Source organism: Colletotrichum acutatum (genome assembly GCF_030867785.1).
Source record: "Colletotrichum acutatum strain CBS 112980 chromosome Unknown BDZ83scaffold_126, whole genome shotgun sequence".
NCBI classification, from domain to species: domain Eukaryota; kingdom Fungi; phylum Ascomycota; class Sordariomycetes; order Glomerellales; family Glomerellaceae; genus Colletotrichum; species Colletotrichum acutatum.
In genome coordinates, this window is record NW_026849120.1 from 1,035 (window position 1) to 16,734 (window position 15,700).

A 15,700-nucleotide genomic window follows, 5' to 3' on the forward strand; every position below is an offset into this window, starting at 1 on the left:
AACCGACCAACCCATTGAAAGTCTCCTCGCCGCCGGCACATGGGTGATTTCCACGTCATGCTTCGCAGTCCATCCACGTAAAGTTTACATTTAGGCGCCATATCTTTTTACGTCATTAGAAGAGCAAGTCTGACAAAGCAAACAAGAGTGAGCAGGTGAAAGCTGGAAAGTGAGCAAAATTCCTAGACTCCCTCCCACCGGGCCCATGCGTTCAAGGCAATCCAATTTGTATCGTTCACAATTTATCGGCTGGGTCAAATACTTTCATGAGGTCGGTCTAGCACTATAAAGCTACACCGCCCCGCCTCCCTACAGGCAAGTTAAGATCACATCATCTACCACCAACAGTCAACTTGTTCCCTGCCAACCTCGCTGCAAATCTCGCAGCAGACCAACGCGCAAAATGCTCACGAAGGAGACGGCTGTTATGCTTGCCAAGTATAATAACTGGGCCGACCAAGTACTTTTCGCAGCGATCCAAAAACAGCTGCCGCCTGGGGCGGTCTACCAGCCGCGCACAACTCTCTTCAAGTCCATGATGGGCACACTCAACCATAATCATCAGGTCGACCTGATCTGGCGTGCGCATCTACTCGAAGAGGACCACGGCTTCTCGACCCGCCGTGATCTGTTATACCCCAAATTTGACGAGTTGGTCGAAAAGCAGTTGGAGGTCAACCAGTGGTACATCGATTGGGCGAGCAGGCAAGATGGGGAAAGCTTCAGCAAGCGATCCAAGTTCAACTACGTCAACGGCACACCTGCAGAGATGACCTTGGGTGGTATGTTTCTGCATATTATCAACCATAAGACCTACCATCGAGGTTGGGTTAGTGAGATGTTCTTTGAACACAGCACCAATCCGCCCGAGACCGATCTCTGTGTTTACTTGTGCCAATAATGGCATGGATCTGGACTCTGGGCTACTATGTCCTGGGCACGTCAGCGGGCCGGAATGCTTCTACCGAAAATCTGGAAAATTCAATGAATAACGATTCGTTTAGCACGGAAATGTTAGTATAAACCTGACGGTAGAAGAGAAGGTGAAATTGATGACGGTCAACCCAGACCATTTTGAATGGAGGGAAAGCTGCTATTGTGTCCAATCGTATTGGGGCTTTTACAAGATGACTGCACGTGTTATCAGTGAGAAATCCAGGATGAGTGCATTTCATATGTTCGTAATTGGCGATTTATATAAGCAACTGCCGGTCGCACCTAAGTGGGCGCCGGGTAAGTACGCACCGGAAGACCCGCTCTGATCGGCCGGTATTGAAACCAAGTGGACCAACCTCCCGGATAGCAAAACTTTCTAGTCCCAACTCACAACACCGTTCCAGCCCCTCTACCATCGCTGCAGCTAGGTTCAAACGAGAAAGACAGCAATACTGCATGAGAACGACCCTCTCATCACCCCCACATGTTCTGAATCCCCGAACAAAAGTCATCCGGGACCCTACACTGCGGCGCCCCCGCCCCCGGCGCCGAAAAGCACTTGTGGCCCCCGCTCTCGAGCTGGATACACACGTGGCCCACGGGCGTGGCGTTGGGAAAAGTCTGCCGCAGGAAGCAGTCCGGCTGAAGTTTGACCTGCGTGCCTTTATCACGCGAGAACCACTGCCAGGATTCGCATGTCCCCGAGAACCTGAAGCCGGTGATGGCGTCGTCTGTGGGACCGTTCTCGACACAGTTTTGGGCTTGGGCGCGGCCGGCGGCTAAGAGAGTGGTTGAGAGGATCGAAGGGAGACGCATCTGGGAGGGTGGGATGTCAGTCGATGGATTCGAAGTGGCATAGGGCTCAAGACTTACCATGAGAGAAGAGCAGTCTGTGGATGAGTAACGATTGTTGCCGTATAAGTGCTGGGAAGGAGTTGATCGTGAAGGAGACTGATAGCAAGAATTTGGAAGGAAGTGAAAAGAGTGACTATTCCGCGGAAATTGGAGCGGGGGGGGGGAGGGGGGTGCGCAATGACTGGCAAAAGTGAGAGCTACGAGTCTTGATAAGTATCCCTCTCAAACATTCCATTCAAACTGATTCAGTCTCTTCAATGAGAGCGTTCCGTACCTCTATACGTGTATGAGCTGACCGCAATGATTAAGTCAATTTTTGATCAGTGATGGACATATAGAGTTATAGACTTCTAAGGCTTGAATTAACCTGATGGAAATGAGCACTATGGTTGTTCTGATTGATAGGAATAGAAGCACTTGTTTAGAGTTGTCTTGGCTCAATCGAAAACGATGATGATCTTTCCTCCGTCGTGAGTCGTGAATGACGAGTGATGTGAGAAAGTGTAAGGTACTTTAGCTACACACTTGGCATAAGCTTAGTCAAACTGTTGGTCCTCCGACATCCCCTGTCAAACCTCTCGGTTCTCGGAGTCATGGGACGAACACTGACACAAGCGACATGTGCTTCAACCCGAGTGCTTGGAAACTGCAAGTCAAGGCAAAGTCCAAAGTCTGGTACATATATTCCGCCTAATCATTTGTGGTTTTATGCCCGACGTTCTTTGGTCCCCGCGATTCACAATAAGTGGAATGAAATGATGATATTTCTACATAGGTTGATCTTCGTGCATATGCATCTATCTGAACTCGCCAGCGTTCTTGGCAGAGTCCGGACGCTCCGAATATCTCGCACAGCCTAAGAGATCACGTTTGAGGGCAATTTTCAGCGGATATAGTAGTCAACCTCTTAGAGTTCTATATTTGCAATGAAATGTGAGTCAGCCTGAACAGTTGATACTATATTCAAAGCATAGTTGATTGAGGTCATTCGAGAGGATGAAGATCACTTCATGTAAGAAGACATAATGATTATTAGTATCTGTTTTCCAGATTTCATCATGTTTGCTATCCGCCTTCAGCTCCTTGTTGAATCTCTTCAAAAACCTTGGTCTTAGTCACGCGCTCAGAAATCAACCCCAGCCATTCTGTACTTGCAAAACACCTCGCATCACTCACTACATCAAGCGACCCAGTCAAGCCGTCACACTCACTCCTTTGAAGACAAAAAGCAACAAACAATGAAGAGCCAACACATCGCCTTACCGGGCCTCCAAGCCGCAGCCCTCGCCTTCCTTGGCGCCCGCAGCGCCTCAGCAGCAGCAGCAGCAGCAGCAGCAGCAAAAGTCTTTTGCGCCGGCGCCAACAATAAGGTCGTCGCCGACACCAACTGCGCCATCAGCCAGGCGCCAGCCCCAAACACCTTCATGTTCAACAGCAAAGCGGAACACCCCGTCGGGAGCACTGTCGACGAGAGCAAGGTCGACCTGTATGATGCCGCCGACATGATTGGGCGCCAGAACGCGCGGTTCCCGCCGGATTACGAGATGGAGACGGAAAGTTTTGGAAAGAGGCAGGAGTGTGCTGGTGGAAATAGGGGAGGTTGAGAAGTTGGGGAAGAAAAGGGAGATGGGAATGATGGAAGATGCAAGTTGCAAGTTGTGTTCTTCAGGCTCGGAGGAACCCTGGATATGTTTTAGACTTATTTTACGTTCTTGAGCGAGACTCAGAGCAGCTGATGGTTGTTAATGGTTGTGCATCTTCCGACATGAACTCAAGCAATATAGTTACATACAGCCTCAAATTATAGGACTACGAGGCTGGGCAAACAATACAGTATGCTGGGCCCCAAACGTTGCGACGCATTTTCCAAAAGAAATCGCCATCATAGAGAAGGAGAATTTGCTAAGCTAGTGAAAGGCGGCTTCGTGGTTGCGCTTATGATTCTCTCGTACATGTAGTGTTCAATCACCATTGGGGCGGCAATGTATTGGGAAAGTTGAGAAGTATGAGTGATGAAGCCTTCGTGCGAGCCCAGATTGAATGTTATCCAAGTAAAACCAGAACACTCATCAAAACGAGACTTCGGCACCTCGTCAGCAAGAAAACGCGAGAGCGTCTCCAATGATCATATTAATGATGTGAATTTTGATGCCAAGGTAGTAAGAGGTACTCTAATTTTACCAGCTCATACACCACCTCTGGTACTTGTAAAAACCCCAATGCAAACGCCGATTTTTGGTGTGCAAAATGCCATACAACGCCCCAGCCATGACTGAATCTCATAACCCAAACCTCGATCGTTATCAGACCAAGGCCGATGCCGTTTCCTTGCCGGTGTTTCTCATCTCTTTTCTTCCTCTTCTTGGTCTAAGCAGATCCGTCTACTGCTCCTCCTGGACGACAACGCCCCACTCATGCTGCTCGCCACCGTACATGATGTCCTTCATCCAATTCTTGATCTGGAGAGTGTACTCGCCACCGACGCCTTCGCCGCCCATGCCCATGTTGACGTCCTTGCCACGGTGGTGGATCAGAGAGATGGGGCAGATGAAGAACTGAGATATGGTTAGTAAGTCGTTTGGACGAGAAAATGCACTGGTCAAAACTTACAGCAGTACCAGCGGCAAAGGACTCGACAATGCGGCCCTCCTCGTGAGCCTGGATGACCTCATCGATAGTGTACCTGCGCTCAACAATGTCGACGCTGTCGCCAAGGCGCTCGCGGGCGAGCTGGAGGACACTGCGTCTCGTGACACCGTCGAGAATCAATCTGTCGTCAAGGGGCGCGGTAATAATCTCCGTCCTGCCAGTCTCCTTGTTCTTCCACACAACGAAGAAGTTGCTGGCACCGGCCTCGGTGCAGTATTGCTCCTGTCCGTACAGCCAGAGAATCTGACCGAAACCACGGCTGCGAGCCTCGACGGTAGCCAGCAGAGACGGGCCGTAATTGGCACCGACCTTGGCGTAGCCGAATCCACCAACCCAGGCGCGAACCATATCCTCGGGACTCGTGTGGAGCTTCATACCGCCGACGGGAGAGTCCATGACGGGCATGTAGGTGCAGATAATGTAGAGCATGGCCTCGGAAGGTGCCTGAACGCCGAGCTGGGGCTGGGTTCCGATCATGGTAGGACGGAGGTAGAGGAAAGATCCAGGGCGCTCGCGGGGCAGCCACTTGGGGCCGTCAACGGCCATGAGGGCGATGATGAGCTTCTCGAGTTCGGCGGGAGGGAAGGAGGGCAGGGCAATGCGGGTGGAAGACATGAGCATACGCTCGCAGTTGCGGTCGGGGCGGAACAGGCGAAGCTTGCCGTCGAATCCGCGGAAGACCTTGAGACCCTCGAAGCATTCGGTGGCGTAGTGCAGGACGGAGGCAGTCGGCATGAGGGAGATGGGGCCGTAGGGCTTCAGCTCCGGGGTAGACCAGCCAGTGCCGACCTTCCAGGTGGCAGCGACCATGTGGTCGGTGGCGATGGTCTCGGAGCCAGCATTGGCGGAGGCAGGATCGGGGACGGCGCGCGGGTTCTGTGTACGGGTGTAAATGAGCTTGGAGGCGTCGAGCTCCTGGTAGGCGGGCTTGGTGCCGTTGGAAGCCTTGCCATTGGGAATGGCCTCGAGCTTGTGCTCAATGGCGGAGGAAGTCAGGTCGATGTCCTGGTTGCCATGGTGCAGACCGGGGGATATGGTGCCGGGAGCCATTGCGATTGTTGATGTGAGTCTGATTCGTGTGAGAGACGGTGTGGTGAATATATAAAGAATCTCGGAATTGGCGGGGTCGAGGGGTCGATTTGCCGTTGCTTGAACGAAGTAACAGGTAGCACTGGTTAGAGGAAACACACAAGCAATATGTGTGTATGTGAGAGGATAGACACAAGGAGGAAGAGATTTGGCTTAAGATGGAGAAGGAAGAGAACAAAGCCACGGGGTCAAGTTGTAGGAGTGACGGCAAGAGCTTAAGTAGGACGGGTTTGTCACAGTTTGGCTTGGCTTAAGGTTCTAGTGACAGATGGAGCAGGTGACTCAAGGGCCAATGCAGAGGGGCAGCGGGTCCGGTCTTGGAAAGGGCGTTTTCAGATAACAGGGAACATCATGGAGAATTTGACCTGTGCAGTGCATGGAGCATGGATGTGGATGGGGTGGGAAGGGTAAAGGGAGGACGATACCTCGCAGAGTACCTGAAGGTGTGTGATGTAAGGCAAGGTAGTACGAATACATACACACGGAAAGAAAAGAGGAACAAGCAAACCCGTCCGTCTGAAGTGGTTGCTGGGTACGGATACTCCGTGTGGTTGGCTCCATGGGTGGTTGGCAGAGGGCACGAAGTAGACCAGATGCGTGTAAGAAAAGAGACCAGCAGACGCCAACGGTTCAGAAATTGCTCCATGCCCTAGTCAAGTCATGGATGGATCATGGATGGATGGTGGACCACGGGAAGATGGTTGACTGGAACTTTCAAGCCAAGACAGCCGATATGCTGCATGGCTTTTTGTCGTTGGTATGCCGTCGCTTGCCCGGGGGATCCACATGCGGAAAGGTCGCCAGATGGAGGCAACGCCGTAAGCCCCTTGAGGTTCCCCTTCCGCCATTGTCTTGTTGTGATGTACCATACGGAGTACAGGATAGCAATTCTGGACTCTGGAGAGCGTTATGCCGGTGTTCAACGTCGAGGGATGGCAATGCCGAGCCCGAGTACTTTTTTTTTTTCTTCGATGGAGTGGAGCCGGGCCGGGACCCACCAGCGCGTGAGCAAATGTGAAGCGTCGGTGGCAGCGATTTGAACTTTGGGGGATCCGGGATGGGATGGGCCTGTTTCTCTCACATCTCATCTCATCTCTCGCTTTTCCAACATTTGCCAGTGCGTCGGGCGATGATCGAATCGAAGCCCGTCCTTTGATCGAGGAAGGATTGTCTTGCTGCTCGAGTCCCCACACAGACATGCCGTTCTTCAGAGATAAGCCAGTTGCCAGACTACCAATCCGAGTCTGAGGATGGCCAAAAAGAAGGAAAAAAAGACGAGTGAAAGAAAATTCGGATCCCACAGTTATCCGCTAGAGCCGGGGCCATCCCACCTCGAGATGGCTACAGATAATCCTGCCGTGACTGCGCAGCGTCTGAAGACCAGCAAAGATGCGACTTGTTGCAAGGGACATGATCAGAAAAGATTCTGTGACGAAACAAGAGGTCAAGCCGCGGCCGCCCATTCGTCGGGTGATGGTTTTTTAGTCAATGGCGCGTCAGGTACATGCCGTCGTACACCGCAACGCAATGCAGCAAGTAGCAGCAGCAGTAGCAGCGCCGGTCCAAGGTGTCGCAGGGAACTGCCTGACGGGAGGGAATGCTGTACGAGAAGGCGATGCACCCCCAGTTTGTCCCACCACAAGCCGTCGGCCGGGCACGGCTCCAGTCGGTCGACGTCCTTGTGCCCCATTGCGGCTTTGGTGCGCGCGGTCCGAAGCCGAACGGTGTTGCACCCCCAAGGTCATTGGTAGTGTAGTGTATGTACCGTGGGTGCGTGGCTTCAGCATCGGACTTGGAGTTCGGCTAGTGTAGATGTTGTTTTTGATGTCTCATTCCGACCTTGCTCGAACGCAGCAAACGATGACTCCGAATAGATTGGCTGCCCGATAAGCATCATTCCGGGTGCAGCGATCCGCAAGTTGTCATGTTCAGGGGATGAACATGGGCGAGGTCCGACATCGCAATGATCAAGCGCGCCCTACTTGTCCAGTCCGCACTTTTTGCCCTTTTTGCCCTTTGGGTCGACAACTATTGACATGGCCAGACAGGGTTTTGATGCGGCCGATCGAGTCAATTGAGGTCATCCCCGGTGATGATGGCGTCGTCTTTCCGGGCGGATGAGTCGTAAGTGCACACTTATTGCCTCGCGACCTCGCGATTCGCGAACATGACGGAATAGAAAGTGCGGAATTCATCGTCAAGTTCGTTGCCAAGATGTCAAGGTCGGTGTTGTTGAGATGCGTGCAGCTGAGGTACTTTACTGATGTACCTTACCTCACTTACTTGCCGTGGAGGAAGGCGTCAGGTAGTCAACCAAAGAGCGGAATTGGAAGCAAGTGTTATCGCTATCTGGTTCTTCCTTCCATGTCAATTGTCCCTTCCATTCTCGGTTTCCCATGTTACCCCTCCCGATGATAGCCGAGTGTAGGCGATGACGTGGGGAAACAAGTCCGAGCAACCACAATGGAAGGCACCACCACCTGCCTCCCTTCCTTCCCTTCTCTTTCTGTCCCAATGGTCAGGGAGGTAGCAACCCCCCGTGCTCCCCGCCTCGTGCCTCCCCCTCCATCGTTTAAATCTCTTCAACAGATCCAATCCGAATTTCCTTCTCGAACATTGGATCGTATCGGTTCGGTTGGGTTGGCGGAGGCGAGATCCCTCAAGGTGCCGAGTGTAACCATTGGCGTAGGTGCTGCGTCTACTGGCACTGGACATCTTCTCTCACACGATGCACCACCAATGCGCACCTCCTGCATCCAAATGCACACTTCTAGGTAGGCTGGTTGCCGGAGGCCCGGATCTTCTTCCACGGTTCCCTTCACATCACACACTTTCCATCTTCTCCCCGGTCAGCTCGGAGAGACAATGGGGATCATCTTACCTACATATGACGAGATGGATGCCCAGATCTGGCAGCTGCTTATCCCCAACCGATTTCTAATCCAATACAAAACATCAAAGTACCTCACCTTACCGTTACGAACCTCAACTTGCCCGGTCTGCTCTCGACAAGTGCAGAGGCAACAACACAAACAGCCCAAACGTCTCAGCCCTGCAACGCAACCTGGACGGACATCTGCGTTTGAACCAACAAGACGGGCGCAGACGCCCGGTTCACTGACCTTTGGTCACTTGACCTGCAAATCGCGGGGTACCTTGCCTACACTCTTCCTAGGTACGTGGCTTGGCACCGGTCGTGTCTCGTCTCTTCACCTTAGATCGCGGCGCCAATCTTTTCGTTCGCACTTGTTGGCATAGTGTGTGTGTGTCTATCTGGGCTACGGTATCTCATTCACACAGAGGCGGTCTGGAAAGTACTCTGAAAAAGACGCTGTTTATCCTTCTGAGACAACCCTCACGCACACGCAGACTCACCTACACATACTCAACCGAGACATCCCAAGCAATGGCACGCGGAAACTAGCAGACGCGTCGAGGCAAGTATACTAAAGTAACATTCTACTGTTTGTGGTTTCCAGTACGTTCTCCAGGTATCATTTCGTAGTTCCCTTTCTTCAGTCCGTGGCCTGTTGAAGGCCAATCCATTCTGCCCTTCAACCTAAAGAATGCTGCTACTTGAGGTATCCAAATGTAAACATGCTGCCGGCCTCATAATGGTGCTCCTTTCCAGAGATTCCAACGATGCATGCACACAAACACACACACAATCTCACTGACGCGCCCTATCCGCCTCCCGCGCCGCCTGCTCCTCCTCGAGAATCTCCCTCCCGCGCGCCGCAGACTCCCCCTCGGCCTTGATGCCCTTCTTGCGCTGCCGCTCCTCGTACATGTCGCGGCTCCTCATGATGCGCTGCACAATCGTCCCCGCGTTGACGCTCGCAAACTCGTGCTCCCCCACGGCCCGCATGATGCCCATCTCCTTGGGCGCCGTGTACGGGTCGTACGTCAGCGGCATGAAGGCCGTGGGACCGTGGTACACGGCGTCCGGCGTGCCCCACGGCAGCGACGTGAGGTAGGCCTTTGTCGGGGCGAAGGGGGCGCCGAATACGACGGCGTCGACGTACTGTTCCACCCCCATTTGTTAGCAATTCGTTCCTTGAATAGTCATACTCGAAGCCGTTACTAATGGCTGTTGAAAGACTTACCCGACACTGTAGCACGCAGAGACCGCGCTCATAAATGTTCATGATGGGGTAGTTGATGCCCTTCCAGTGGTTAATCTCCTCGTCAGAGTGAATGCCCGCCACGACGTACGCAGGCGGGTAATCGCCGCCCTTGCTGACGCGCTCGTTGACGGCCTGCTCGGTATACCACCCCTCCCCGCGCGCCAGCTCCTCCTCGGCCTCGACCACCCGGCGGAGGAACTCAATGTGCCCGCTGGAAAACAAATCGAAGCCGCCGTCGACGTAAACGACGCGCTGGCCGATTCGCGGTCCCTTGCCCGGCAAGAACCGCGAAAACACGCCCTTCTCCTCGACCGTGGCCTCGGCTTTTGCCTCCCCCGAAGCAGCCCAGAACCACACCTCGACACCGGGGTTCTTCCCCGTCTCGTCGGTAGCATACAGCTTCATCCGCTCCGTCAGGGCCTGCGCCTCGGCCTTGACCTCGTCCCGGGACGCAGCACCCTGGCCCTGGCCCTCATCGCCAGACAAGAGATTCTCCAGGGATTTGATAAAGTGCGTCTTTGTGCAGAGGAGCATGCGGCCGACGAGGTCGGTGGTGGAGATGCTGGGCGTGCGCTTGACGACCTTGAAGCGGCCGGCCTCCTTGACGAAGCGGTAGCAGTCGTAGCCGTCGGCGTCCGAAGTGATGTCGTCGCCGTGAACGACGTACTTGCAGCCGTAGTGGCTGATCCAGTCGAGCTGCGTCACGTAGGGGGCCTGGCCGACGGATTTTGTGACCCAGCGGCAGGCGTCCACGGCAGCGAGACTTTTGTGAATGTTAGTCAAGTGCTTTGAATTGGAGTAGAGAGATATACCGCTCTTGGAGGGTCATGACTGTTGGGCCCTTGTTCTCGAGGATGGACTCATCGGAGTGAACGCCGATGTAGAGTTCGCTGCCTAGTTGGCGGGCTTGCACGATGGCTCCAGCATGGCCTGTGATGATCAGTCCTTGCAGCTATGAGGCATTGGTGACAGTACGCTTACCGTGGTGGAAAAAGTCGAAGCAGCCATCGATCCAGATGCGCTCCTCCAGAATCTCAGGGGCTGGCTCGCCGGGTGGGTATTCAGGGTCGGAGTTGACCATGATGGTTTATGATGTGGTAGATTGATGAGGAAGGATCTAGTTTGTAAGAAGCTATCAAGAATTCCCGAGTCCTTAATACTGCTAGGTAATGAATGCACAAAAAGGGCTTGTGATAATGACCTGCTGGTGTTGCGTCAACAAAGTTTCACCGACTGGATGAATTTCACATGAGGTTTGATTGAGCCTTGAAGGGACGGCATGTCAATGGCTCAGGTCGCGATGTCCCGCTCCCGTAGCGGCGCCGCATGATTGGCGAGGTTCCAGCGCCACTGCGATAGCCGAGACCCACCAGAGCTTTCCAGCGGCCGGACCGGCCACGTAACGGCGCTCACGGGGCCTTTTCCTGGTGAATCAGGTCCTAGGTTCACTGTAAGCTCCCCGCCAGCCTTCCAGGTTCACATGTTTGGCTGTCAAGTCGCCCGCTGTCATTCATCCCGTCCCAACGGTTCTTCCCCTGTTCCCATCTACGTACCTGCCTAGTAGCACCAACAAAAACATCAGATGGACGGATTGGCACGTGTTTTTGACAAACGTTTCGATAAACGCTTCTGCCGCAGCATTTGATGGCTTATTGTCGTGGAGCCTCCTTTCATTCAATGGATTCCTGCCCCATATCTACAAAGAACCATCTTCTAGGGACCTTGATCATGCGACAATGCGCAAGAAATGCGCCCCAGAAGCTATGGCTGGGGATGGCAGGGTGTCTACCAAGACCTGACCACTCTGGCTGATAACTCTGGCTGGCCCAGCCATCTACCAATACCGGCAATATCCCATGGATGAGCCTCATTTAAATCTCTGTTGCCTCCATCAAAGTTGATAAAATCACCCAGGAACAAGAACAAAAACGTGGTAGGGTCTCATCCGCTGCCAGGGACCCAGACCATCAAAAGGCGCCCACGTGCAACAAGTAATCCATCCATTGGTCACCGCCAGGGATCACCATCTTTGACCACCCGCAACTTTCCAGTCCCCCGGATGCCAATTTTCTTCGGACGACATCTCGAATCTGAGCCTGACGAGTCACCGGCACTCCATCTAGGCAATCTGCCCCGGCACGGCGCGTCAATGGTTCATGAAGAAATGACTGGGGTCTTGGAGCGGGGATCGTCGGTCTACTCCATCTCGGTGCTATTTATCCAGAGCTCTCTCCCTCCCCGCATGCGACTCTGTGATGTAGCTCTCCTCCCCAGCTCCCAGCCCTCTTGCGCATTTTCTCGACAACCGCCTCCGGCAAGATGAAGGGTCTCGTGCTGTCTTCCGTCCTCGCTCTCGCGCCTCTCGCGCTCGCCGCCTGGCCAGAGGCAGAGGGAAAGGATATCAGGTACACGTCTGTTCCTGGGTACTTTTTGCAGGACGACAACAGTACTGATCCGACCGGCTTCGACTATGTACGTTTTGCCGGCCCTGCCAAACAGTGAGATGGGAGCTCTTACTAACAAACTTGCCATAGGCGTCGGCCAACTTTGGTCTCATCAACCGGACGTACCCAACGGACAAGCACTTCGACCCCGAGGGCGTCAAGACCCAGTGGCAGCGTTTCGACCACTGGGTTCAGTATCTGAACTCTGGCTGCCGCAAGAGCGACAGCGTCCAGTACAAGCTGCTGTTCATGGGCCGCCATGGTGAGGGCTGGCACAATGCCGCCGAGTCATTCTACGGCACCCCCGCCTGGAACGTGAGGACATAACCTCAACGCCATCGAGAACAGCAAGGCAACCGCAGCTAACATGACGACAGTGCTACTGGGCCGAACAAGACGGCAACGCCACCGCCCGCTGGGCCGATCCCCTCTTGACCCCGGCCGGTGAAAATGAAGCCCTCAAGGCAAACGCCTACTTCAAGGACCGCTACGCGACCCAGAAGATGCCCTACTTCGAGTCCTATTACACCAGCCCCCTGATCCGCTGCGGCTACACCGCCAACATCACCTTTGGCGACATCCCCATCCCCGCGGACGAGCACCCCTTCGTCCCCGTCGTCAAGGAAGGTTTCCGCGAGGGCATGACGGTACACACCTGCAACTGGCGCTCCAACAAGACCTACATCGCCTCGACCTTCCCTTCTTTCGAATTCGAGCCTGGCTTCGCAGAATACGATCCCCTCTGGCGCCGCAACGAGAGCGAGACGAGCGACGCCCAGGACGCGCGATCGAAAGCCGTGCTGGACGACGTCTTCCGCGCCGACGACAAGACGTGGTTGAGCATCACGAGCCACTCGGGCGAGATCACGAAGCTTCTAAAGGCGTTGAATCACCGTGCGTTCCGGTTGTCTACAGGCCAGATTATCCCCGTGTTTGTGAAAGCCGAGGTCGTGGAGCCGGTGCCGGTGCCGACGTTTACGGCGCATGAGCCGTATTCGACGTGTACGAGCCCGCCTGTGACGAGTATTGCTGGCCAGGGGTGTGTTTGTGCGACGACGGCTTCGTCGGCGTTGATCCCGGCGGCTACGCTTATGACGGCGTGAGGTTTCACGGGGAGGCTTTGTCTCGTGGTAGTTACGAAACATAGAACCTGGCGGTCGTAATGTAATGACGATTGTGAATAATAGAGAACGTGACGAGTTCATTCGAATGCGCCTCGGGGGAGCTAACGCCAGGTTTCCCATCTGAAGCAGGCTTGTGATAGCGTAGAATCATATTCGAAGCAGCCGCCAACTGTTCTTTTTCATCCAGAGCGGACGAACCCACGGTTGAGGTTTGCGGGAGCGCATGGTGCGGGAAAGCGGCTGATCGACGTTGAGCTCATCCTTTTCTTCCGTCTCATCTAACCCGGGCTGCGGGTACAAACCCTGTATCAGTGTGTGATCAGTACTCCCTAGCGTGGCTATCTCGGAGTGTAACATTACTCCTTCTTGAACGAAGAAGATGGCGTTTTTCCCTGACTTGGGTAGCTGAGGTAGCTATTCGGATAACAAGCCCAGTCGCGTGGGTGAAATGGTGCGGGTGGTGGGATTCAAGGGTGGAATGTTCCTTGGCCGAGAGTCCGTTCACCACGTGGGACTCGAGCTTCTGGAATGTTTCAGGGTCTACGCGGGGAGACCAAGCTGCCTAGGTATGGGATTGAGACTGAGAGGGAGGCACAGAGGCTTCCGGGAGGAGGAAGAGGAGGAGGAGGATCAAGTGAGGGTATGTGCTGTGTTGTGTGTGTGCCGTGCTCTTGTTGTCAACCTTGCGCTTTGGGCGCTGCGCGGTGGTAGACTCTGGTATTTAGAACAACGGCTCGGTGTCTGTGGGCGCTCGGGAGCAGATGATCTGCTTGACCCCAAGGAGATTGGCCAATGGTTCACAATGTCATGCTCAATGTTTAGTATGTAGCAATTGCTATTGCTGATGATGGATGTTGTTGTTATCGATGCCCACTGGTGTTGTTGATAGTGGAGAGGTGGGCAAGGGGGTTGAAGAGAGAGGGGAAGAAGTTTCACGATGGAATCAGACTTATTTAGCACCTCGGTGAAGGAGCGGCGGGAACTGGAGCAGAACCACCAGGACAGGAAAGCTTCCATGCTTTTGTGGTTAGCATGGCTGAGGAATAATTCGGATAGCTGACCCTAGAACATTTCCCGTGTAGCCATTCAGCCAATGGATGAGGTGGCTGAGATGGCTCTACGGGCCCTTTTTCCGAAGCCATTTCGTTGTCGAATATCTATGTCTCAAAGTTGGAGGGTGGCTTGCAGATACTTTTACTCCGGTGTGCAACTCGGACGTGATGATGGGGTATCAAGTTAAGCTGCGAGTTGCTTGCTGTTTGAATCCTGTCGGAGGCGCATTCTTTGCAGGTGTATGGTCCTTTTATGAAGCTGAATGTCGAGGTAGAAGCTGCATTCGCATCTATCAATGCCTTCCTTTCCAAGATGTTCGGAATACTGCTTGAGAAAACACCGTACAGGCAAACACGAGATAACCCGACAGAAGATTACCAGTCTATCTAAAGACCACGAACGGTGATCAGCATACGGTAACAATCACAGGGATAAACGCAGCTTGGACACAGAGCTGGTGTGTTGAAAATTGTTAGTAGATCACTGATCAGTCCCTGGACGGCGGTAGGACCTTCAATCCTCCAGGTTTCTGTAGTGGCACCAGCTATTTGTATCTTCTTACCATGTTTGGGATTATTTTCTGCCCAAGTTCATTCCAGACACAACTCTTTTTTTAATTCACTCATGTCATGATTTTTGTTGGATTTCGCGTACTCTTTTTTAGCCTTTTTCTAAACCTCCGAACCCCGCCAAAAACAGGTCTCAGAAAGCACCCGACCGCCAAGTTACCCTCCCCAGTCCCAAGCACCAGCGATATCTTGGTTTAGGTGCTTTGGTGGTGCCCTGAGATCGTCGGCTACACAAAGAAAGGAGCCACAGCTGCGAACGGACGGAGCAGCATTTTCCGCGGATAATCGCTACTACGAGTTCGCATACGTCAGGTGGATTGTTTGTTTCTGTCTGTACGAATAGCTCTGTGCTACATGAACCATCCCCTCACCTAACCCACACCGGCAAGGAGACAATTCCCTACATGTTCTCTGAGAGGGGTTGTAGAGAAGAGAACAAAACACGCACGACATCCCATTTCCCTGGACACTTTTTCCCTTGCTCACTACTCCGTACCTTACTCCGTACTCACAGCTTTTGCGACTTTGCTTGGAAAATCAAACCCCCCGTCCGTCTCCGAACATCATCCTGGACCTTTTTGACATCCACTTTCCCACTCCGAAGCAGCATCAAAACAAAAACAAATACAACAAACCCATAATAAAATCAATACGTCCCGGATAACCTGACGATCCTCTCTCTTCCTCTCTCTCTCTGCCCGTCCCACCAATCTGTATCACTCACCGTCGCGAACCCCCGTCCAACATCAAGCACACACCAAAGACTGAAGCAACATCAACTCAAATTCCCCGTCTCCAAATCGAAACCCGCCCGCGACGCAACGTCCTTTACACTTTGGAACCAAGCAACCTCC

General features: G+C 53.4%; 6 protein-coding genes across 6 annotated transcripts; 3 read left to right on the forward strand and 3 right to left on the reverse strand.

Moving 5' to 3' along the window:
* Positions 1-403: 403 nt before the first annotated feature.
* BDZ83DRAFT_588367 (DinB family protein) lies at positions 404-901 on the forward strand (the record flags this gene model as incomplete). Its single annotated transcript, XM_060506131.1, has 1 exon — positions 404-901. One exon carries the CDS (start codon positions 404-406, stop codon positions 899-901), a length of 498 nt encoding a protein of 165 aa, XP_060360125.1.
* A 282-nt stretch (positions 902-1,183) lies between these two features.
* Positions 1,184-1,953, reverse strand: BDZ83DRAFT_60883 (uncharacterized protein). The gene has a single exon (XM_060507497.1). The coding sequence runs from the start codon at positions 1,810-1,812 to the stop codon at positions 1,411-1,413; it is 402 nt and encodes a 133-aa protein (XP_060360126.1). The 5' UTR covers positions 1,813-1,953; the 3' UTR covers positions 1,184-1,410.
* A 929-nt stretch (positions 1,954-2,882) lies between these two features.
* BDZ83DRAFT_636108 (uncharacterized protein) lies at positions 2,883-3,424 on the forward strand. The gene has a single exon (XM_060509230.1). It carries the CDS (start codon positions 3,030-3,032, stop codon positions 3,393-3,395), a length of 366 nt encoding a protein of 121 aa, XP_060360127.1. The 5' UTR covers positions 2,883-3,029; the 3' UTR covers positions 3,396-3,424.
* Positions 3,425-4,172: 748 nt separating this feature from the next.
* BDZ83DRAFT_588398 (branched-chain amino acid aminotransferase) lies at positions 4,173-5,490 on the reverse strand (the record flags this gene model as incomplete). Its single annotated transcript, XM_060506136.1, has 2 exons — positions 4,173-4,346; positions 4,402-5,490. The coding sequence occupies 2 exons, from the start codon at positions 5,488-5,490 to the stop codon at positions 4,173-4,175; spliced, it is 1,263 nt and encodes a 420-aa protein (XP_060360128.1).
* Positions 5,491-9,199: 3,709 nt separating this feature from the next.
* On the reverse strand, positions 9,200-10,737 carry BDZ83DRAFT_756398 (cytidylyltransferase; the record flags this gene model as incomplete). The annotated part of the gene is made up of 4 exons (XM_060514736.1): positions 9,200-9,553; positions 9,636-10,419; positions 10,469-10,586; positions 10,638-10,737. 4 exons carry the CDS (start codon positions 10,735-10,737, stop codon positions 9,200-9,202), a joined length of 1,356 nt encoding a protein of 451 aa, XP_060360129.1.
* Positions 10,738-11,975: 1,238 nt separating this feature from the next.
* Positions 11,976-13,203, forward strand: BDZ83DRAFT_756399 (phosphoglycerate mutase; the record flags this gene model as incomplete). Its single annotated transcript, XM_060514737.1, has 3 exons — positions 11,976-12,128; positions 12,191-12,415; positions 12,478-13,203. The coding sequence occupies 3 exons, from the start codon at positions 11,976-11,978 to the stop codon at positions 13,201-13,203; spliced, it is 1,104 nt and encodes a 367-aa protein (XP_060360130.1).
* Between the last annotated feature and the right edge of the window lie 2,497 nt (positions 13,204-15,700).

Bases quoted from the DNA above. Each gene is read 5' to 3' on its own strand.
- BDZ83DRAFT_60883 (XM_060507497.1), bottom strand. From the start codon at position 1,812: ATGGTAAGTCTTGAGCCCTATGCCACTTCGAATCCATCGACTGACATC.
- BDZ83DRAFT_636108 (XM_060509230.1), top strand. From the start codon at position 3,030: ATGAAGAGCCAACACATCGCCTTACCGGGCCTCCAAGCCGCAGCCCTC.